The sequence below is a fragment of the Rhynchophorus ferrugineus genome, unplaced genomic scaffold (assembly GCF_030347505.1).
Source record: "Rhynchophorus ferrugineus isolate W39M unplaced genomic scaffold, kcgeb_rfMv2 rfM1, whole genome shotgun sequence".
NCBI classification, from domain to species: domain Eukaryota; kingdom Metazoa; phylum Arthropoda; class Insecta; order Coleoptera; family Curculionidae; genus Rhynchophorus; species Rhynchophorus ferrugineus.
Genome location: NW_027472580.1, coordinates 8,308,376 through 8,325,412, shown reverse-complemented (window position 1 = coordinate 8,325,412; position 17,037 = coordinate 8,308,376). Strand labels below are relative to the sequence as shown.

Here is a 17,037-nt window from a genome sequence, read left to right as displayed (position 1 = left end):
ATGCTGTTTGAAAAGATAAAGCAATTTTTATTTTGCATCGAATTATTCTTATTTATTCATCACTACATAGTATAAAACAAAGTCGCCTTTTCTGTCCCTATATCCCTATGTGCGCTTAAATCTTTAAAACTACGCAACGGATTTTGATGCGGTTTTTTTCAATAGATAGAGTGATTCAAGAGGAAAGTTTATATGTATAATACATGCATAATATACTAAGGCAACATTGCTAATTTTAGAGATTTCTAACGTGATGTCGTAAAGCAAAAACGCTGCCTAACCCTATGAGTTAGATCAAATTAATGTACTACAGTATTGTACACCATAAAAAGGTCTACAAAAGTCCGCGATGGTATATGTTTATCTTTTAGGGATAACCCACATTAACCATTTTTATTGTTTACTTTTTACGTGAGAAAATGGCTTATTTACGAAGCTATTTTAAGCAATACGGCATTAATCTTTATCGAATTAAGTACCTTAAATACAGTGTGCAATTAATATAGATCAATATGGTTCCTTACAGCATTTAAATTAAACAAATATTTTCGGAGATATTACAAATTTAAAATTTGCGTTTAAAAATGTGTAATGTAATAAAAATTGTATGAATTTAGATATTCCAAAGATAGCAGGAAATCTTCATAGTAAGTATAGGGGAAGAGGAATTGTTTTACTCCAAATTTAATGCGTGCAGGCCAAGGGCAGTAATGAATGAACCAAAAATACTGGATCGATTTTAATCATGTTTTCATTGAGTGATATAGGCATATATATTTTATGCCCGTGCAAAGTCGGAGCGGGCCGCTATGTTTTTATATACAACGTTCATATTTTTTCTATAGTGTATTTAATTTAGTATCAGCATTGCACCCGTGCGAAGCCGGGGCGGGTCGCTAGTTACAAATAAAGCAGATGAAAGGTGAAGCAGCTCTGTAAAAAAAATCTGAAACTATATTATATTGGTGAACATTACCTGAAGGCTTTAGTGTTAGCTAAATATTGGTCAAGTCTTATTATCATTAGCTCCTATCAAAACGGCTCTATATGAAGAACAATTCAAAATGAGTGAAAGTTGTAGTACGTATAAATTGGGCTAACCATATATATTAATTTAATATTAGAACTAACTTTTAATTATTACAACAATAAACTACTTTTTAATTGTTTCTCAGGTGCATATTTTATTTTGGACAATTTACATTTTTGGTATTTCTTTTTTATTTATTATATTTGACATAATTATTAATTGAACAACAAAAAACAATAAATTAGCAAAATATTATAATTTATTCGCTATTTATGGTAGTTTGAATTCGTCTATATAAAAAATTCAATTAACGTCCATAATACGGATTTTAAGGATCATTAATGCCAACAATAACATATATTTAAAATATGTTAAATTTTATATTAGTTATCCAAAGAGAATTTTTATTATTTTCTCTTTCATTTTATTGTTATGGTCAACTGAATTATTAACGCATGAATCACAGATATCAGAAAACTTCAAATTACTAGTTTTATACAATGGAATTAACATGTCATTGTTATGTCAGTGTAATACTGACAATGAAAGAATTTTGTTATTCTCAATTGTGTTACTTTATAATCATAGGTTATCAGTTCCAAGTAACTATAAACATGGCAGCATTTTTTAACAAAATATACATTAATACATTATCGAGCTGATTTTTTTAGTTGAAACAATATTAAATCATATTTGAGCCTAATATTTTTTATTAATCTCTAACAAACTTCTTTCAAAGTCTATCCTAACTTATTCTAACTTATATTAGAGATTTTTAAACCACACTCTGTTTGTCTATTAATCAGTTAGCATGATAGTTTACATTTGAGCCTACGCACTTCATTGTCATCGCGCAGATTTAACTGTTTGGCAAGTGCATTGTGATACACTAATAGTCTTTCAGAGTACTTCGCACTAACACTTCGATCGAATCACTAATTCTTCGAATCTTTGGAGGATAGCTATATCATTCACCAATATTTGGGTATAAGAAAGTTCTGTGCAAAGCGGGTTCCGCGCGAGCTCACTTTTGACCAAAAACAACGACGAGTTGAAAGCGTAATAAACCCCGATGGATCTTTCATGACACTGAAACTATTGGTGACAGTGACTGTAAAATTTTGTATGGGAAAATTTCATAGCAGTTATTCCATATTTTTTCACCATATGAACATTCCTTAGACTTTCAGAAATGTTTCAACACAAAAAATAAACATTAAAGGTTTAGCCTTCCTTAAGTTTTAGCAAGACTAACGAAAATCAATTACATAACAGGTCAACTGAAAAGTCCTCGGCCTACCATAGTAAAATGCATTTTTTTTTTGGCAAAATTAGTTTTTTTTATTTAACATAATTCCCTTCAAGGGTGATAACTGATTATAATGACTCTCCAGCTTTTCGATACCATTCTTGTAGTACTATTTGTCATCTGCATCAAAATAGGCCTCAGTTTCGTCGATCACCTCGTCATTCGACGAGAAGCGAGCAGTCTTTTGAGATCTAAGAACAGGAAATAGCTGCTGGGGCCCAGATCTGGAGAATACAGTGGATAAGGAAGCAATTTGGAGCCCAATTCATGGATTTTTGCCATCGTTTTAACCGACTTGTGACACGGTCTTGGTGAAGCGGCACTTTCTTTTTCTTCAAATGCGTCCGTTTTTCGGCGATTTCGCCATTCAAACGGTCCAATAACGCTATTTCATAATCGCTGTTGATGTTCCTTCCTTTCTCAAGGTAGTCAATGAAAATGATTCCATGCACATCCCAAAATACAGACGCCATAACCTTGCCAGCCGACTGTTGCGTTTTCCCACGCTTTGGAACGGGATCATCGTGTGCAGTCGACTCAGATGACTGTCAATTGGACTTTGGAGTGAAATGCTGGAGCTATGTTTCATCCATTGTCACATATCGACGCAAAAACTCAGGTTAATTACGCTTGATGATCTTCAAACACTGCTCCGAATCATCAATTCGTCGTTGTTTTTGGTCAAAAGTGAGCTCGCGCGGCACCCACTTTGCACAGAGCTTTCTCATACCCAAATATTCGTGAATTATATCATGTACACGTTCAATTGATATCATTAGAGTGTCTGATATTTCATTCAATTTCAATTTACAGTCATTAAAAATTATTTTGTGGATTTTTTTAAATTTTTTCGTCGCCAACAACCTCTTTTCGGCGTCCACGGCGTTCACCGTCTTTGGCGCTTCCTCACGTCTAAACTTAAGGTCCGGAAACTCGCCATCAAGCCAAGTTTTCGCCTCAACTGTATTATTTCCCTTCAAAAAGCAATATCTTATCAACACGCGAAATTCCTTTTTATCCATTTTTTCACAATAACAAAATGTTTCATAAAAAGCTACTTCATTCAAAATGCTATAATTCACAAACTAATGATCCAACAGCTGTTAAATTTATACACGCATCTTTTCAGGGTTAGAGCTAATTAAAAAATATATGGATTTATTAGGCCGGGGACTTTTCAGTTGACCTGTTAGGTATAGACGCAATTAAGTACATTAATTGTTTAAACTTTTATAATAGAAATTATACAAAATAACACTTTATTCGGTACAATATCCCACGTATTTTAAGGACAAAATATACTGATTTGTACATTTTACAAAAGGTATTTTGTGGAAAATAGGTTGTTAAAGAAAACAAGGAAATGTTATGTTATATGACGTCATCTTTTGTAAGATAATGCGAATTGATGATAGCGTCTGATAAATTGATTTTTAACAACCAAATATCAGTCGAATTTTAATTTCAACATAACGAATTCGAATTTACTGTTTAATTCACAATTCTTATAAAAATATTTTTACAAGCAACAAACTAACTTTAAGAAATATATTAAATTTTTTTGAACAGATTTTTTTTTATACAATTTCATTTATATTTAAACTGACGTAAATCTTGCTTCCAACTTTATTGTGCGCTAAAACGTAGCAAATAATAAAAATAGAAAACCATTTGAGTAATGTAGTATTAATAGAAATTCTTCATTTTATTTGTAACGTTTACAATCAGAATAAAATAGATTACATTTCATCTAAAATAATCAGAAACTTTAATAAAATGTTTAATTTTTTATATGAGCTGATTCTGTATGAGTCCAAAGATTTCAGTTCACCTGAATGTTCAAGGTTCATTTAAGATCATTAAATCGACGTCTGATTTTCTGAAAACAAAGTGATGTTGAGCTAAATATAAACCGCTACGTTTATCAAGTTAGCACGACATCAAAATGAGAATGAGACAAAGTCTTCAAGCAGATATATTGGCTTATGCGTTGTTGCAGATTGAATAAATGCATGATGCGTTTCATTGTTATTCATGGCCGACTTATATTAACATATCACTACCAATTTGTAAATCAAATAAATTTAATGTGTGTTAATATAAGTTAAAAAAGTAGTCTTTTCACGTTTCTTATGAAAATAGACAAGTTCTATTTAATAATAAAGATAATGTGTTGGGGAAAAGTAATTTTATTTTTTTCAAAGTTGATTTATTCATACATTGCCTGCTTGCAGGTATTTTGATCAGCGATATCTATTGATGAAAATGTGAAATATCAATGTAAACAACTGTTAGACAAACCTAACCTAACTAAATTAAATGGTTTCGATATTTCTCTATATTAATTAAGTTTTCCATTTTGTATTATTGAATTATTCAGTGTTTTAGATATTTATTACTTTTGTTGTTTGATTTAAACAAACCTGCTGTCATAAAATACTTCTAGAAACTCATAGTGATTCTATAATAATCTGTGATCAATGATTTTCCATAGTGTTTCTACCGATGTCAATTGAGCAGCATATTGTTGCCATAATGACACCGTATCACCATATGAGTAGGAAGATGGAAAAATATATTGGACCAATTTTTCTCAATAAATGCATTTTGATGTGAAAATCCACTACCCAATCTTTGAAAGAATAAGTACAGCAAACGTTGAAGGAAATAAAGAGAAAAAACAAAGAGAATCTAGTGAAGAGTTGGACAAGATCAGAGAAGAAACAAAAAAAAAACTGAATACTGAAAGTAATAAAGTTAGGATGAAGATGAAGAATATGGATAGAGAAAAATTTTAATGCAATGTGGTTGTACAGGGATAGGCTGCAAAAGTAGAAGTTGAATTAAATAAAGATATACAGGCTTTCATGAAACACAAATTGTACATACAAATACCACGAAAAAGGCCAGTTAATTGAGAAAAAACCTGTCTAATAAAATTAGAAAACAATGATAACGAACTCATCATAAAAAAATAAGACATGAGGATAATAATGTATCAGTAATTAATAAAAAAAGTGATAGAAGGGGAGATTAACACGACCTAAGGCGAGGATATAACGAATGAAAAAGATAAAAGAGAAAGAAAATAAAATAAAAATAAGCTCAGGAAGGGAATAAAAGAAATGGAAAGAAAGCACCACAAAAATGGTTCTGGTATTTCTACAATGAGTAACGGCCCCATAGCTTATATTAGAGTAGATAAAAGCAAGAGAGCTTTGGCATGCTTCGAAATAATTTTGAAATTGTAACAATGATGTATAGTATACAAATGCTCTATTCATGATTTAAGGATACATATTTATTTAGTAGGTAAAATATTTTTGAATAGAACAGAGCTTTCCAATACAAAGCTTGTTACTATTAAATAAAATACCTAATTATCCTAGTCAATGTTTGTCATGTATCTGCCATATCTGTATAAACTTAATTTCATTAGTGCAACCAGTGGACAGAACATAAAGACTTATCAAACTATACTACCAAAAGTTTTATCTTCACCTACCCTATCAAAAAATCCATATCTGAGGTTTTGAAACAGATGACTTTATAAGAAGTTGTTTTAAGTTTCCATATAGCGTGGAATATTCTTAATCAAGAAGAATGATGAAGATAAAGCTTGAAGAGTAATTCGGAAACAATTGAGATCGGACGCAAATATCCTTGTCAGTGGAAAATGGTAAATCCAAACATTGCTTGTACTTTATTTATATTTAGTAGTAGTAGTAGTTCCTAAATGTCCTGAAGTCAGACTATAATTATAGATTTTTTTCCTAACTAAAAGATAATTATCGTTGTTGATATATTTGTTTAGTTTGTTGTAAATATATGTATATATGTTGGTCGTTTGTGTTAATAAAACGTGTATTATTCAAATCACTTAAATCACTTTCGTTAACGTACACATTTCGATAATGTTTGAATGAACTACACTTGATTTGAATTAGTTCATATTAACGAGCATTTACCGTAAATTTTACGCTGCGTAGAAGAACATGTTCAGCAGTCTATATCAATAATTGTCAACTCCCGCAAGCAGAGGATGCTAAATACCTTGGTATCCACCTAGATCGACGTCTAACTTGGAAGAAGTACATATCCAGCAAAATTCAAGTTATCATTAGATAACAATTTATTGTTATATAAATCTATACTCAAATCTATTTATGGAATGGAATCTAGATATGGAATCCAACTATGGGGAACCGCTAGCAAATCTAATAGATCCATCCAACAACGGTTCCAAAATAAAGTGTTGCGTGCCATTGTCGATTGTATTGCTCCATGCTCTATTTCAAATGAAGCGATACAACGTGATATTCCTCTAGAACCAATAGCGAGTGTAATTCAGCGTGTTTGTGTGAAGTACTTCGAAAGAGTGTCAGTGCATCCCAATGTACTCACTAATCAGCTAAATATGCGAAGTGGCAGTGAAGTCTGTAGACTAAAACATCTAACATCAGCCGATCTGATTATTGGACATATATATATAGACTTTATAATAAGCTTTAAAATAAGACAAATTAATTCAAATAGTATATTGTACAGGAGAACTACTTAATGAAGTGATTTTCTACATGCCATGCATATATAATATAAACATAACAAATACTTATTGCCCTGGGCAAATTGTAGAACTAAGAGTAATAATAATAATAAAAAATAAAAATTTAGTGGTAAGAACAGGCGACTAGATGAACGGCCCTACAAAGCGACATTGAGACAAAAAACAGGTAAAAATCAACCCGACGTCTATTATTAGATATCTCACTCGTAATGCCATTCTTGGTAGATGGCCTCTCAGAGCACAGTGAAAAGAAATCTGACCGACCAGAAAAATATCGATATATCAGAGGAAAAAAAATTGAAACTGTTTTGCAATAACTATATTATATTATATAACTATTGATAGTTTTTTAAAAATTTACCAATTTTATAATTTTTAAGAAAAATCTTTAATATAAAAAAAATATCGGCTAAAAAAATATATATCAATATTTTCTCGGTATCCCTGGTGCAGTCGATAGCCAGTGCAGTACAGACGACAGTAAAAAAGCTCTCCATCCATGTCTATACAAGTTCTAATATAGCCTGAGAGTTTTCACAACTTGCATCCTTTTCTACCACACTCTCCGTGCCACAGTCATAGTTGTGTTTAGATGGTATTTTTAGGTTAATTTTGCATTTATATTTTGTTGAGGTAAAATAATTATTTCACAGGCAAAATTAGCGACAGATAATGCGAAAATAAGTGTATAAGGTATCAATTATTAATAAAATATTATCATTTTCGCATTACTTTTTTGTTAAAATCTCTTAAGCACTTATGTTATTAACAATTTCGATTTGAGATTCTTGATTGACTGATTTCGAGTCTGTAGATCACTATTCTGGTATCGATGCCATTTTCCTTATTTGGTTCTGCTTCTCGCTGTCTTGCAATTTAATCAGTGTCTTCTCTCCCCGAGCACTAGCTACATTATCTGCAAAAGAATTAGTGCCTATTATCTTCTCATATATACTAAATGCACATGCTTGCACAGATTATTCTTTATCATATACTCTGGACAGCTACAGACATACTTAATACCAACAAATCTTACACACTCTACAATACAAAGTTTTACAACTATTCTCGCAGATTTGATTGATATTTACGTTGTATATTTTGTTGTAATATTTGACTTCAAATTTGCCTGAATTTTGTTAAATTGTATGCATTAATATATAGATACTAGCGTTTGATATTTCAATGTTCAAAATCCCTTTCCAAATTATCAAATCTACCTGATCATCTAACGAATCTAATAGTTTCTCAACTGACACCCTAGCATTCCTTCTTAGTATATTTGTTTTTAATACATTGTTCAAAGATTCTATTGATATATTTTAAAATATCTGTAAAATCAGAAAGATATAAGTATAATAACAAATAGACAGAAAACGTACACAAACATGACCATATTTCATTCTTTCCTTTACTATAATCTTCAAAAAGTTCTGTTTCCATATTATTTAACATAAAAATATATCCTTTGTTTCATAACAATCTACAAAATTAGTGCTATAAAATGATATTTTACTAATAATTCATACCCTCTACACTTATTTTCGCATTATCTGCCACTAATTTTGTCTATGAAATAATTATTTGACCTTAACAAAAAAATATAAATATAAAATTAACCTAAAAATTACATAAAAATATATCCTTTGTTCCATCCTTTGACAATCTACAAAATTAGTGTTATAATTATTTTATTTTTGAATTATCTGCCCCTAAAATTGCCTATTAAATAATTATTTTACCTCAACAAAATGTAAATAAAAATTAACCTAAAAATGCCATCTAACCACAACTAAGACTGTCGTACGGAAGATGTGGTAGAAAAGGACTGTCAGGCTATATTAGAACAAGTGCGCATGTGCAGTCTTAGCCAATAGAAACTTGTATGGGCATGGATGGGGAGGTTATTTTACTGTCGTCTGTACAGTACTAGTCATATATTGTATTTATATATAAAAGTATCACAATACATAAAAGCACTTGATAATTTTCGTCGATGTTAAATAATAAAAAATACACTTTTATTGTAGACTATGTTTTATACAAGTGGAACTATGAGAGCAAATGTATAAACATTACTATTTTTTGGATCACGCTAGTATATTTTTTTGGTAACTACAAACATTTTTATTTAATAAACTGCCTCTCTATTTGTCTATTAAACAGCCGGCTACATAACCTTTTCATTGATTTAATCATATTTACCATTTTAAAACATATTAATTATATGGCAACACTTGCGCGATCGTATTTAATAGAGATGATTAAACGGTATTGTTTGATATCGTTAAATTGAACAAATAAAACGATAATGAAGCGATGTCGTTTAAAGATTATTTTAAACTTGATTATAGGTCAATGCAAAAGTGCCGGTTTCTAGATCACTGGGTTGACCTACACCATCGCTGATATTCTTGTCATATTACCATGGTTGCATATTACGAATGTAATTGAAAACAATAATAATACGACGGTGAATAAAAATACTGTAAATTTATTATAATAGTTTTTTTTTAATAATATAACATCATTTATTAGATAGGCTTATTACAACCTTAGTTATAAGAGTAAATTATTTTATTACTACTTTTCATTTGTAGTTACTAGTTTTCTAATGATTTTTTTCCTTAATATTGTTCTTAAAGTATAGATCCAATATTTCAGACACAAACTTAATTAGCATTTCATGGATATACTCCATATAGCTTTAAAACACAACAAAATACATAATTCACACAAAATTTAACTATATTGGCTCAAAAGCTAACCCTCGAAAAAGTCCACTATTGTGGAGCAGCTGTAATACTTCAATGCCCTTGAATTCACGTAATCCCTTTTTTTGCTTTTGTTACAAATCGTTTTACGGATGCCCTCATTTCCAATATACCATTTTCCATGCCATTGGTAATACATCATTTTTCATAACATTTTTTTTTTTCATCATATTTCAGTCCATTCAATAATTTTATTCACACAATCTATTTAGAGTTGTCTCATTATTGTGATTGATTCACACACACGCATCTCAGATTGTGACATCAATTTTCTGCGCGTTGTCAACGTTGCTGTAATTTAGTAATCTTTTTCATGCTTTACTGCGAAATTTTGGATCCATTTTAATAGATCAGTATCTCCGTTCTTTATTGTTACCATGGTTCAGTTAACTACTTGTAGAACTTTGATTTGGTAGTCTTGTTTATTATTAGTTTGATCGATTATTAGTTGGTTTGATGACTCTACCTTATGGAGCGCAAATAAGTAATAAACAAAGAACTGATAAACTAATCTCTTTAATCTTATATCAAGTTGATAGTATCTTCCAACTAACCGATACAGTTTTTTGAGATTTTGAGCCTGATCTGCTCTGCTTCTTGTCTAACATCATGTTTCCAATTTAACCATTGATATGGGCGACAAAACATTTCGCTAATTCTGCTTGAGGAATTGGACATCTCTTAAATGATATAATAACGTTTTTATCCATTTGCCTCAACGGAAAATTGACAGATCTTAAAAATTAAACTGTATATCAGATCTCTATACAATATATAATTATGTCGTCAACAAATGTTCAAACTACTCTTTCATTTGATGTTGAAACATTAAATAAAATAAATTAACCTAATTGTTAATTAAATTTGTTATGTTTTAGAAGGATACTTCCCAGATTAACACTTTCCTTTGAAATAATTTTATTAAATTACCAGTATATCGAGGACACAATATCGAAAAAAGTTACTCACTTTTTCAGTACAATTCATAAATATATGATATATGATTCCAAATATATCAAACATCAAGGTAGACGGTTTTTCTTTGGAGAAATTTTAGTTAGTGTCCATATTAATGTTCAGTGGCGCTACTAGAATTAAATCCGTATGTTTTTAGTTAGCCCTAACCCTCAAAAGATGCGTGTATAAATTTGACAGCTGTCGGATCATTAGTTTGTGAATTATTGCATTTTGAGTGAAGCAACTTTTGTTATTGTGAAAAAGATGGATAAAAAGGAACTTCGCGTGTTTGATAAGATATTACTTTTTGAAGGAAAAAAATACAGTTGAAGCAAAATCAACCATCAAGGATTGGTATGCTAAGTTTAGACGTTAGACGCTCAAAAGAGTTTGTGACCGATGAAAATATTTAAAAAATCCACAAAATGATTTTGAATGGCCATAAATTGAAATTAAATGAAATAGCAGACACTCTAAAGATATCAACTGAACGTATACATCAGATCATTCACGAATATTTCGGTATGAGAAATATTTGTGCAAAGTGGGTGCCGCGCGACCTCACTTTTGATCAAAAACAACGCTGAGTTGATGGTTCGGAGCAGTGTCTGAAGATGATCAAGCGTAATAAACCCGAGTTTTTGAGTCGATGTGTGACAATGGATGAAACATGGCTCTACCATTTCACTCCGAAGTCCAATCGACGGTCATCCGTGTGGACTGCAGACGATGAACCCGCTCCAAAGCCTGGGAAACGCTATAGTCGGTTGGCAAGGTTATGGCATTTTGAGATGCACATGGAATAATTTTCAGTGACTACCTTAAAAAAGGAAGGACCATCAACAGCGAATATTACATAACGTTATTGGACCGTTTGAAGGACGCAATCGCCGAAAAACGGCCGCATTTGAAGAAAAAGAAAGTGCTGCTTTACCAAGACAATGCACCGTGTCACAATTCAGTGAAAACGATGGCAAAAATTGGACTAATTTCTTCTAATTCGAAAGAAATTCGAATTCGCCGAAACTGAGGCCTATTTTGAAGCAAAGGACAAATCGTACTACAAAAATATTATCGAAAAATTGGAGGGTCGCTATAATCAGTATATCACCCTTGAAGGGAATTATGTTGAATAAAAATAAACTAATTTTGCCAAAAAAAATTGTTTTACTATGGTAGGCCGGGAACTTTTCAATTGATTTGTTACTTTCCCCTCTAATGTAATTTATGATTTTTACTGGAAAGAGGAGGCCCCATTTTCTGGTTCTATTTATTCCCTTCCTCGTTTTCTGAGTAATCTCAGATATTAAATAAAGACTTGAAATTTATCAAAACTAAACTCTAATTATTATCACTAATGTTTTGAAGAATTTTGCAGACATTTGGCGATCAGGCGGATTTTATAGCCTAATTCGGTTACATGTTCGGAGGCATCAGACAGCATTATATCTCCTTTTAACTAAAATAAAATGAGAAGGAAAGTTACAGTCCAATTTTAAAACGAATTTACAAGCTACAATAGGCAACATATTCGACGTGGTGATGATGTGAGCTCACTGTTATTTTGGAAGAACTGTAACACATTTATTTTTTATTTTAATAGTCTAAGCCATTTGTTGATGATCATTTTATTTGTCAAATTTGTTTCAAACACTTATTTTAATATTAACAATATTAAAGTATGGCCAATATTTGATAATTTACTATAACAATCAATCACGTATGATAATTTAATTAACATAAATTTCTTCGTTTTTCAGGCAAAATTCCGACAAGGTTTTGGATTGCCGTCATGGTATTCGCCACGACTTACATCAACTACACAACGAGAAGCAACATGTCTATTAGTATTACTTCAATGGTATCTAGATCAAAAGGAAGCGGTGTTCCTGAATGTAAAAGAAATGCGTCACATATCTCTGACGGCAAGCAAGGGGCAAAAGCTCTGCCGGACGTAAGTATCGTCTTTTTGTTTATATTAAATAAAGTATAAATAAAACTGATAAAAATGTTTTGCATTTCGTATACAATAATGAATATAATTTATTTATCTTATTGCAAAACTTTAGAGAATAAAAGTAAAAGGTCACACTATGAATGTATATTGCATAAATATATATTTAGCATTATTAGAATAAACAAGTAATTTATTTCTGCGATTGGTTTGACTGTAGTGAGATTAAAACCGTCATAATTTAACCTTATTGCAAAATTATGGGTCACTATTGATAACACCCATTTAGGTACAAAACAAAATTTTGTGAATTAAGTGTTTTTTAATAATGGAATACATGTTTGTTGGCAGAAAAAATTAGTTTAATAAAAAAATATCAATATGTAATTAAACCTCCTGTAAGTCCTGGAGCCGGAGCCTAATCATTTATTCATGGTATATTAGAATTGGGAACATTCATAAAGACCTAAATATACTTACGGCCCTTAAATTTAACAATACGAAAATATGGAAGCCTTTCGGGCTAAGTATAATCAATTTAAATTATGTGTGAAAAAGTTTCGAATTTTAAACATACAACATTTCATGCATGATACTTTTTTATTTCAGCCCAATCTAAAGCTTGATTAAAGACTTGTATAGCATGCGCGTCAGTCACTACATTTCTAACTTCAGTGGGAACGTCCTGTCTCTCCATATCTTGCTGGAGTACAAGCAATTTTGAAGTTGTTTTTCAATAAGTCAATAGTTAATTGAAGTTAAAGAACATAGTCATCTTCATCATTGGTATACAAGAGATTGTTACAACATTTTTGAATAGAATTAAGCATGTTTTGATAGGATATAATTTGCAAAATTTGATTCTATAAATCTTGCCTATCTTTCAGGCAGTTTATGGATGCCATAAAAAAACTGTTTGTCCTTTGAGCATTTTCTAACTTCTTGGAAATTGGCGAAGAGCTGCTCTGCAACACATGTCCCATTGATGTGAAAAGTTGATAGTCAGACGAGGTAAGGTCTGGAGAGTACAGCGGGTGCGATAATATATCCCATCCAAGTTCTTTCAAGGCCTCCTTGACCGCTTTTGCTTTATAAGACGTTGTTGTGCTTTAAAATCACTTTACTGTGTCTTCGGACCCATTTTCAATACATTGTTCAAATTAATCATTAGTTAGTGATTACTATTAACTGTTTCACCAGTTTTCAACAATTATTAATACACCACACTACTTTAGTCCCGTGAAACACAGACTATTGTCTTGCGACCAAAGTGATTTGGGCTTAAGGTTTTCGAAATAAATCTACTTTTTATCACCCGTTACTCTTCGATGCAGAAATCACTTCCGATCATACCGTCGAAGAAGCCATTTGCCTGTCATTCAATTGATGTGGCACCAATCTTCTCAGCTTTTGGATTTTCCCCATTGCTCGTGATATGTCGCTAATCGCGACCCGCGAATAATTTCTTGGGCCCCATTTAACGCTTCTGCCAATTGTTTTTGAGTTTAGGTTGAGTCTTCATCCAATAACTCTTGCAGTTGAATACTTTTTCGGCCTATCAGAACTTTGTTTGTGTTGCACATCGAAATCACCACTTATGAATGTTCAAAGCCACGCCTCACATAGTTTTAAGGTTAGAGCACGCTCACCGTAAGTTTATACCAGCAAACGATAGCTTTCAGCGGATTTTTTCTGTTGATTAAATAATAAAAGGAATACGTGCTGCAAATGCACGTTTTCAGGCACGACACTTGACATTTTCAAAGAAGTATAAATCAACGACGGTGTCACTTTCGCAAAATATAACATGTATAACTTTGAAGCTTAATGTTATTAGAATAAAATAACATATTTGTTAAATCATACCACTACATACTTAAGTCTAGTGACATCTGTTGAAAAACCGGCAATGACTTTCCGGTACACCTGGTATATTGCTTGTTACCCGAGCGATTTTTGAACAATCATAATCAACAAATCAAAAGTTTTCAATTGTTCGAATTTTTTTCTTTTCCTATTGTCATTGATTTTTAACCGACTTAGGAGGTTCTAACATATGTTCGGCTGTACATATATTTTTTATGTGTGTTCGCCGATTTCTCCGTCAATAATTGACCGATTTTCAAAAGAAAAGTTTTCATTCGAAAGAGTGCCCTTCCGAAGTAGTCCCATTGGAACCAAATCAGGATCTGATGGGAGGGGAAGGGGGGAAATCTAGGAAAACCCTCAAATTTCAAAAGCACCTACCCAGTTTTCACATATTTTTTTTATCTAAAGTAATCAGATATTTGTTTATAATGTTATTGCTGAACTGATGTAACCTCACAACTGTTCCTCATACGGGCTGCACTTTTACTTGCCTATTTTTCCTCATACAGGCTGTGGCTTTACCTGACCTAACTACTGCAGTACTTAATAAACTAATTGCGTAGCCGGCTTGGTGACGCAGTGATAAAGGCGATAGGACGGTCCTCCTACTGTTGCGATAGCCGCGGGTTTGAATCCTGCTGGGGCATGGTTGTAAATTTATGTAATTGTTTAAAATTTGTGATGATCCTAGGCAATAGTGTAAAATCCGACAAGGAAAATGATCCGAATCACGCCAGTAACCAGGCTGGGTAAGACCGGATGTCTTCTGAGATAATTTCTAAGGTTGGTCACTCACCAACCTTAAACTGTAGCTCCAGTCCAGATAAATCCCTAGTTGGTAAAAGGAGACGTTAGAACTTAGATTTTTAATAGAAAATAAAACCTTTTCAAATATAATATGTAGATAATAATCGTTGAAATAACTAAATTAAAATAAACAAAAAATGTATTTAACTTATCTACTACGCGTATTTTATTTTCAACTATATACACACAATTTAGCTTAATACCTACCTAAACCTATTAATCTATTTACTATATTATTTTAACTACTACCAACTAATGAGTTTACAATAATACAAAAATAATAGTAAAATTTTGTGTCATATACACATGTCATATACAATGCTCGGCACCGACTTGAACGTGATCAGTTGGTAGTAGTTAGAGTAATAGGTAGAGTTTAGGTAGGTATTAAACTAAATTGTGTATATATAGTAGAATATAAAATACGTATAGTAGATAGGTTAAATAAGTTTTTTGTTTATTTTAATTTAGTTATTACAACGATTATTATGTACATATTTTATTTTAAGAGTTTTTTTTTTTAATTTTTAGTGAGTTCCTTATTTATTTTTTGATGTCGGTTTAATTTTTTTGTTAAAAATATTTTATTACAAACTACAATTGGCAATATTCATAACGTGCATTAGCTATTTGATTGCATGGGCTACAAAATTAATAGATAATGAATGCTAGTTAATTTACGTTGCTCTTTTGGAACTATTGTTTCAAAATGTGGTACTATAAATGTTTTTCTTTTTCAGTATGGAAACAGATACGACTGGGACGAGGACATACAGGGTTTCATTTTAGGATCGTACTTCTGGGGTTACGTCATATCAAGCGCGCCTGGTGGTCTGATAGCAGAGTGGTTGGGACCATTTAATACCATTTTCTATACGCAAATCATCACTGCTATTTTTAATTCCTTGTGTGTTTGGGCTGCCGATTGGCACTTTAGCGGCTTAATATTCTGCCGCTTTATTTTGGGATTAATGGCTGTAAGTTTGTAACAATATCATTCAACAATTATACAATTAATATTAAACGATGATCGATCATATAGGGAACTGTATACCCGGCTTTGCAATGTCTCATTGCCAGATGGGCGCCGCCAGCTGAGAAGGGCAAATTCGTCAGTGCTCTCATGGGCAATACCCTGGGTACCTGTTTGACATGGGTACTGGTCGGCATGGTAACGGCCGCTGCAGGCTGGGACTGGGGCTTCCACTTCCTCACCATACAAATCGGCGTGTTCTGTTTGGTATTTTGGTTCGTGGTAGCGGACAGCCCTGATCAACACAAATGGATCTCGCAAGAGGAAAAGGACTTCATTAAACAGTCTCAGGCGAAGACGATATCAAAAACCAAGGTATTTATTTACTCAATTGACACAAAAAAAGAATATATTTTATTCCCACAATAGAGTTTTTCATGTTTTAAAATCGTAAATGAGAGTAGGTTCTTACTTTTTCATTGTTATCGTTAAATTTTACTGGGTTGTAAGGTTAGCAAGGCGCAGAAGTTCAAGAAGGAGGAGGTAATGATTCAGAAGAAGAGTTTTGTTGAGAGATATAATGAAATAACTATTAAGTGCTTGCATGAGTTTTAATCAGCCATATCTATTATCCAAAAAGGAGTATTAATGTAAACTATTATTAAACGAACTAATCTCACTATTAAATTATATAGATTTGACATTTTTCTACGTAAAATAATAGTTTTTCATTTAATATTATTGAATTATTCGGTGTATACAGACGCTCAAACTTGCATTTTTTGGCATTATTTTTG

The 17,037-nt window shown here is 31.9% G+C and overlaps 1 protein-coding gene and 1 long non-coding RNA gene across 3 annotated transcripts in view; one reads left to right on the top strand and one right to left on the bottom strand.

The window, feature by feature from the left end:
- The window catches only part of LOC143203296 (sialin), a 54,063-nt gene that overhangs the window by 28,053 nt on the left and 8,973 nt on the right, over nucleotides 1-17,037 (top strand). The window contains exons 2-4 of the mRNA XM_076415447.1: nucleotides 12,398-12,591; nucleotides 16,008-16,244; nucleotides 16,310-16,615. Of these exons, the coding sequence (XP_076271562.1) occupies nucleotides 12,398-12,591; nucleotides 16,008-16,244; nucleotides 16,310-16,615 (737 nt within the window). The remainder of the gene's footprint in view (nucleotides 1-12,397; nucleotides 12,592-16,007; nucleotides 16,245-16,309; nucleotides 16,616-17,037) is intronic.
- On the bottom strand, nucleotides 7,403-8,555 carry LOC143194910 (uncharacterized). Of its 2 annotated transcripts, XR_013005407.1 has the most exons (4): nucleotides 8,443-8,555; nucleotides 8,289-8,389; nucleotides 8,127-8,237; nucleotides 7,403-7,822 (listed from the first exon to the last, which is right to left on the bottom strand). It is a non-coding gene; the product is annotated as an uncharacterized LOC143194910 (long non-coding RNA). The 2 variants fall into 2 exon arrangements; XR_013005405.1 differs by having other exon boundaries at nucleotides 7,404-7,822; nucleotides 8,289-8,555.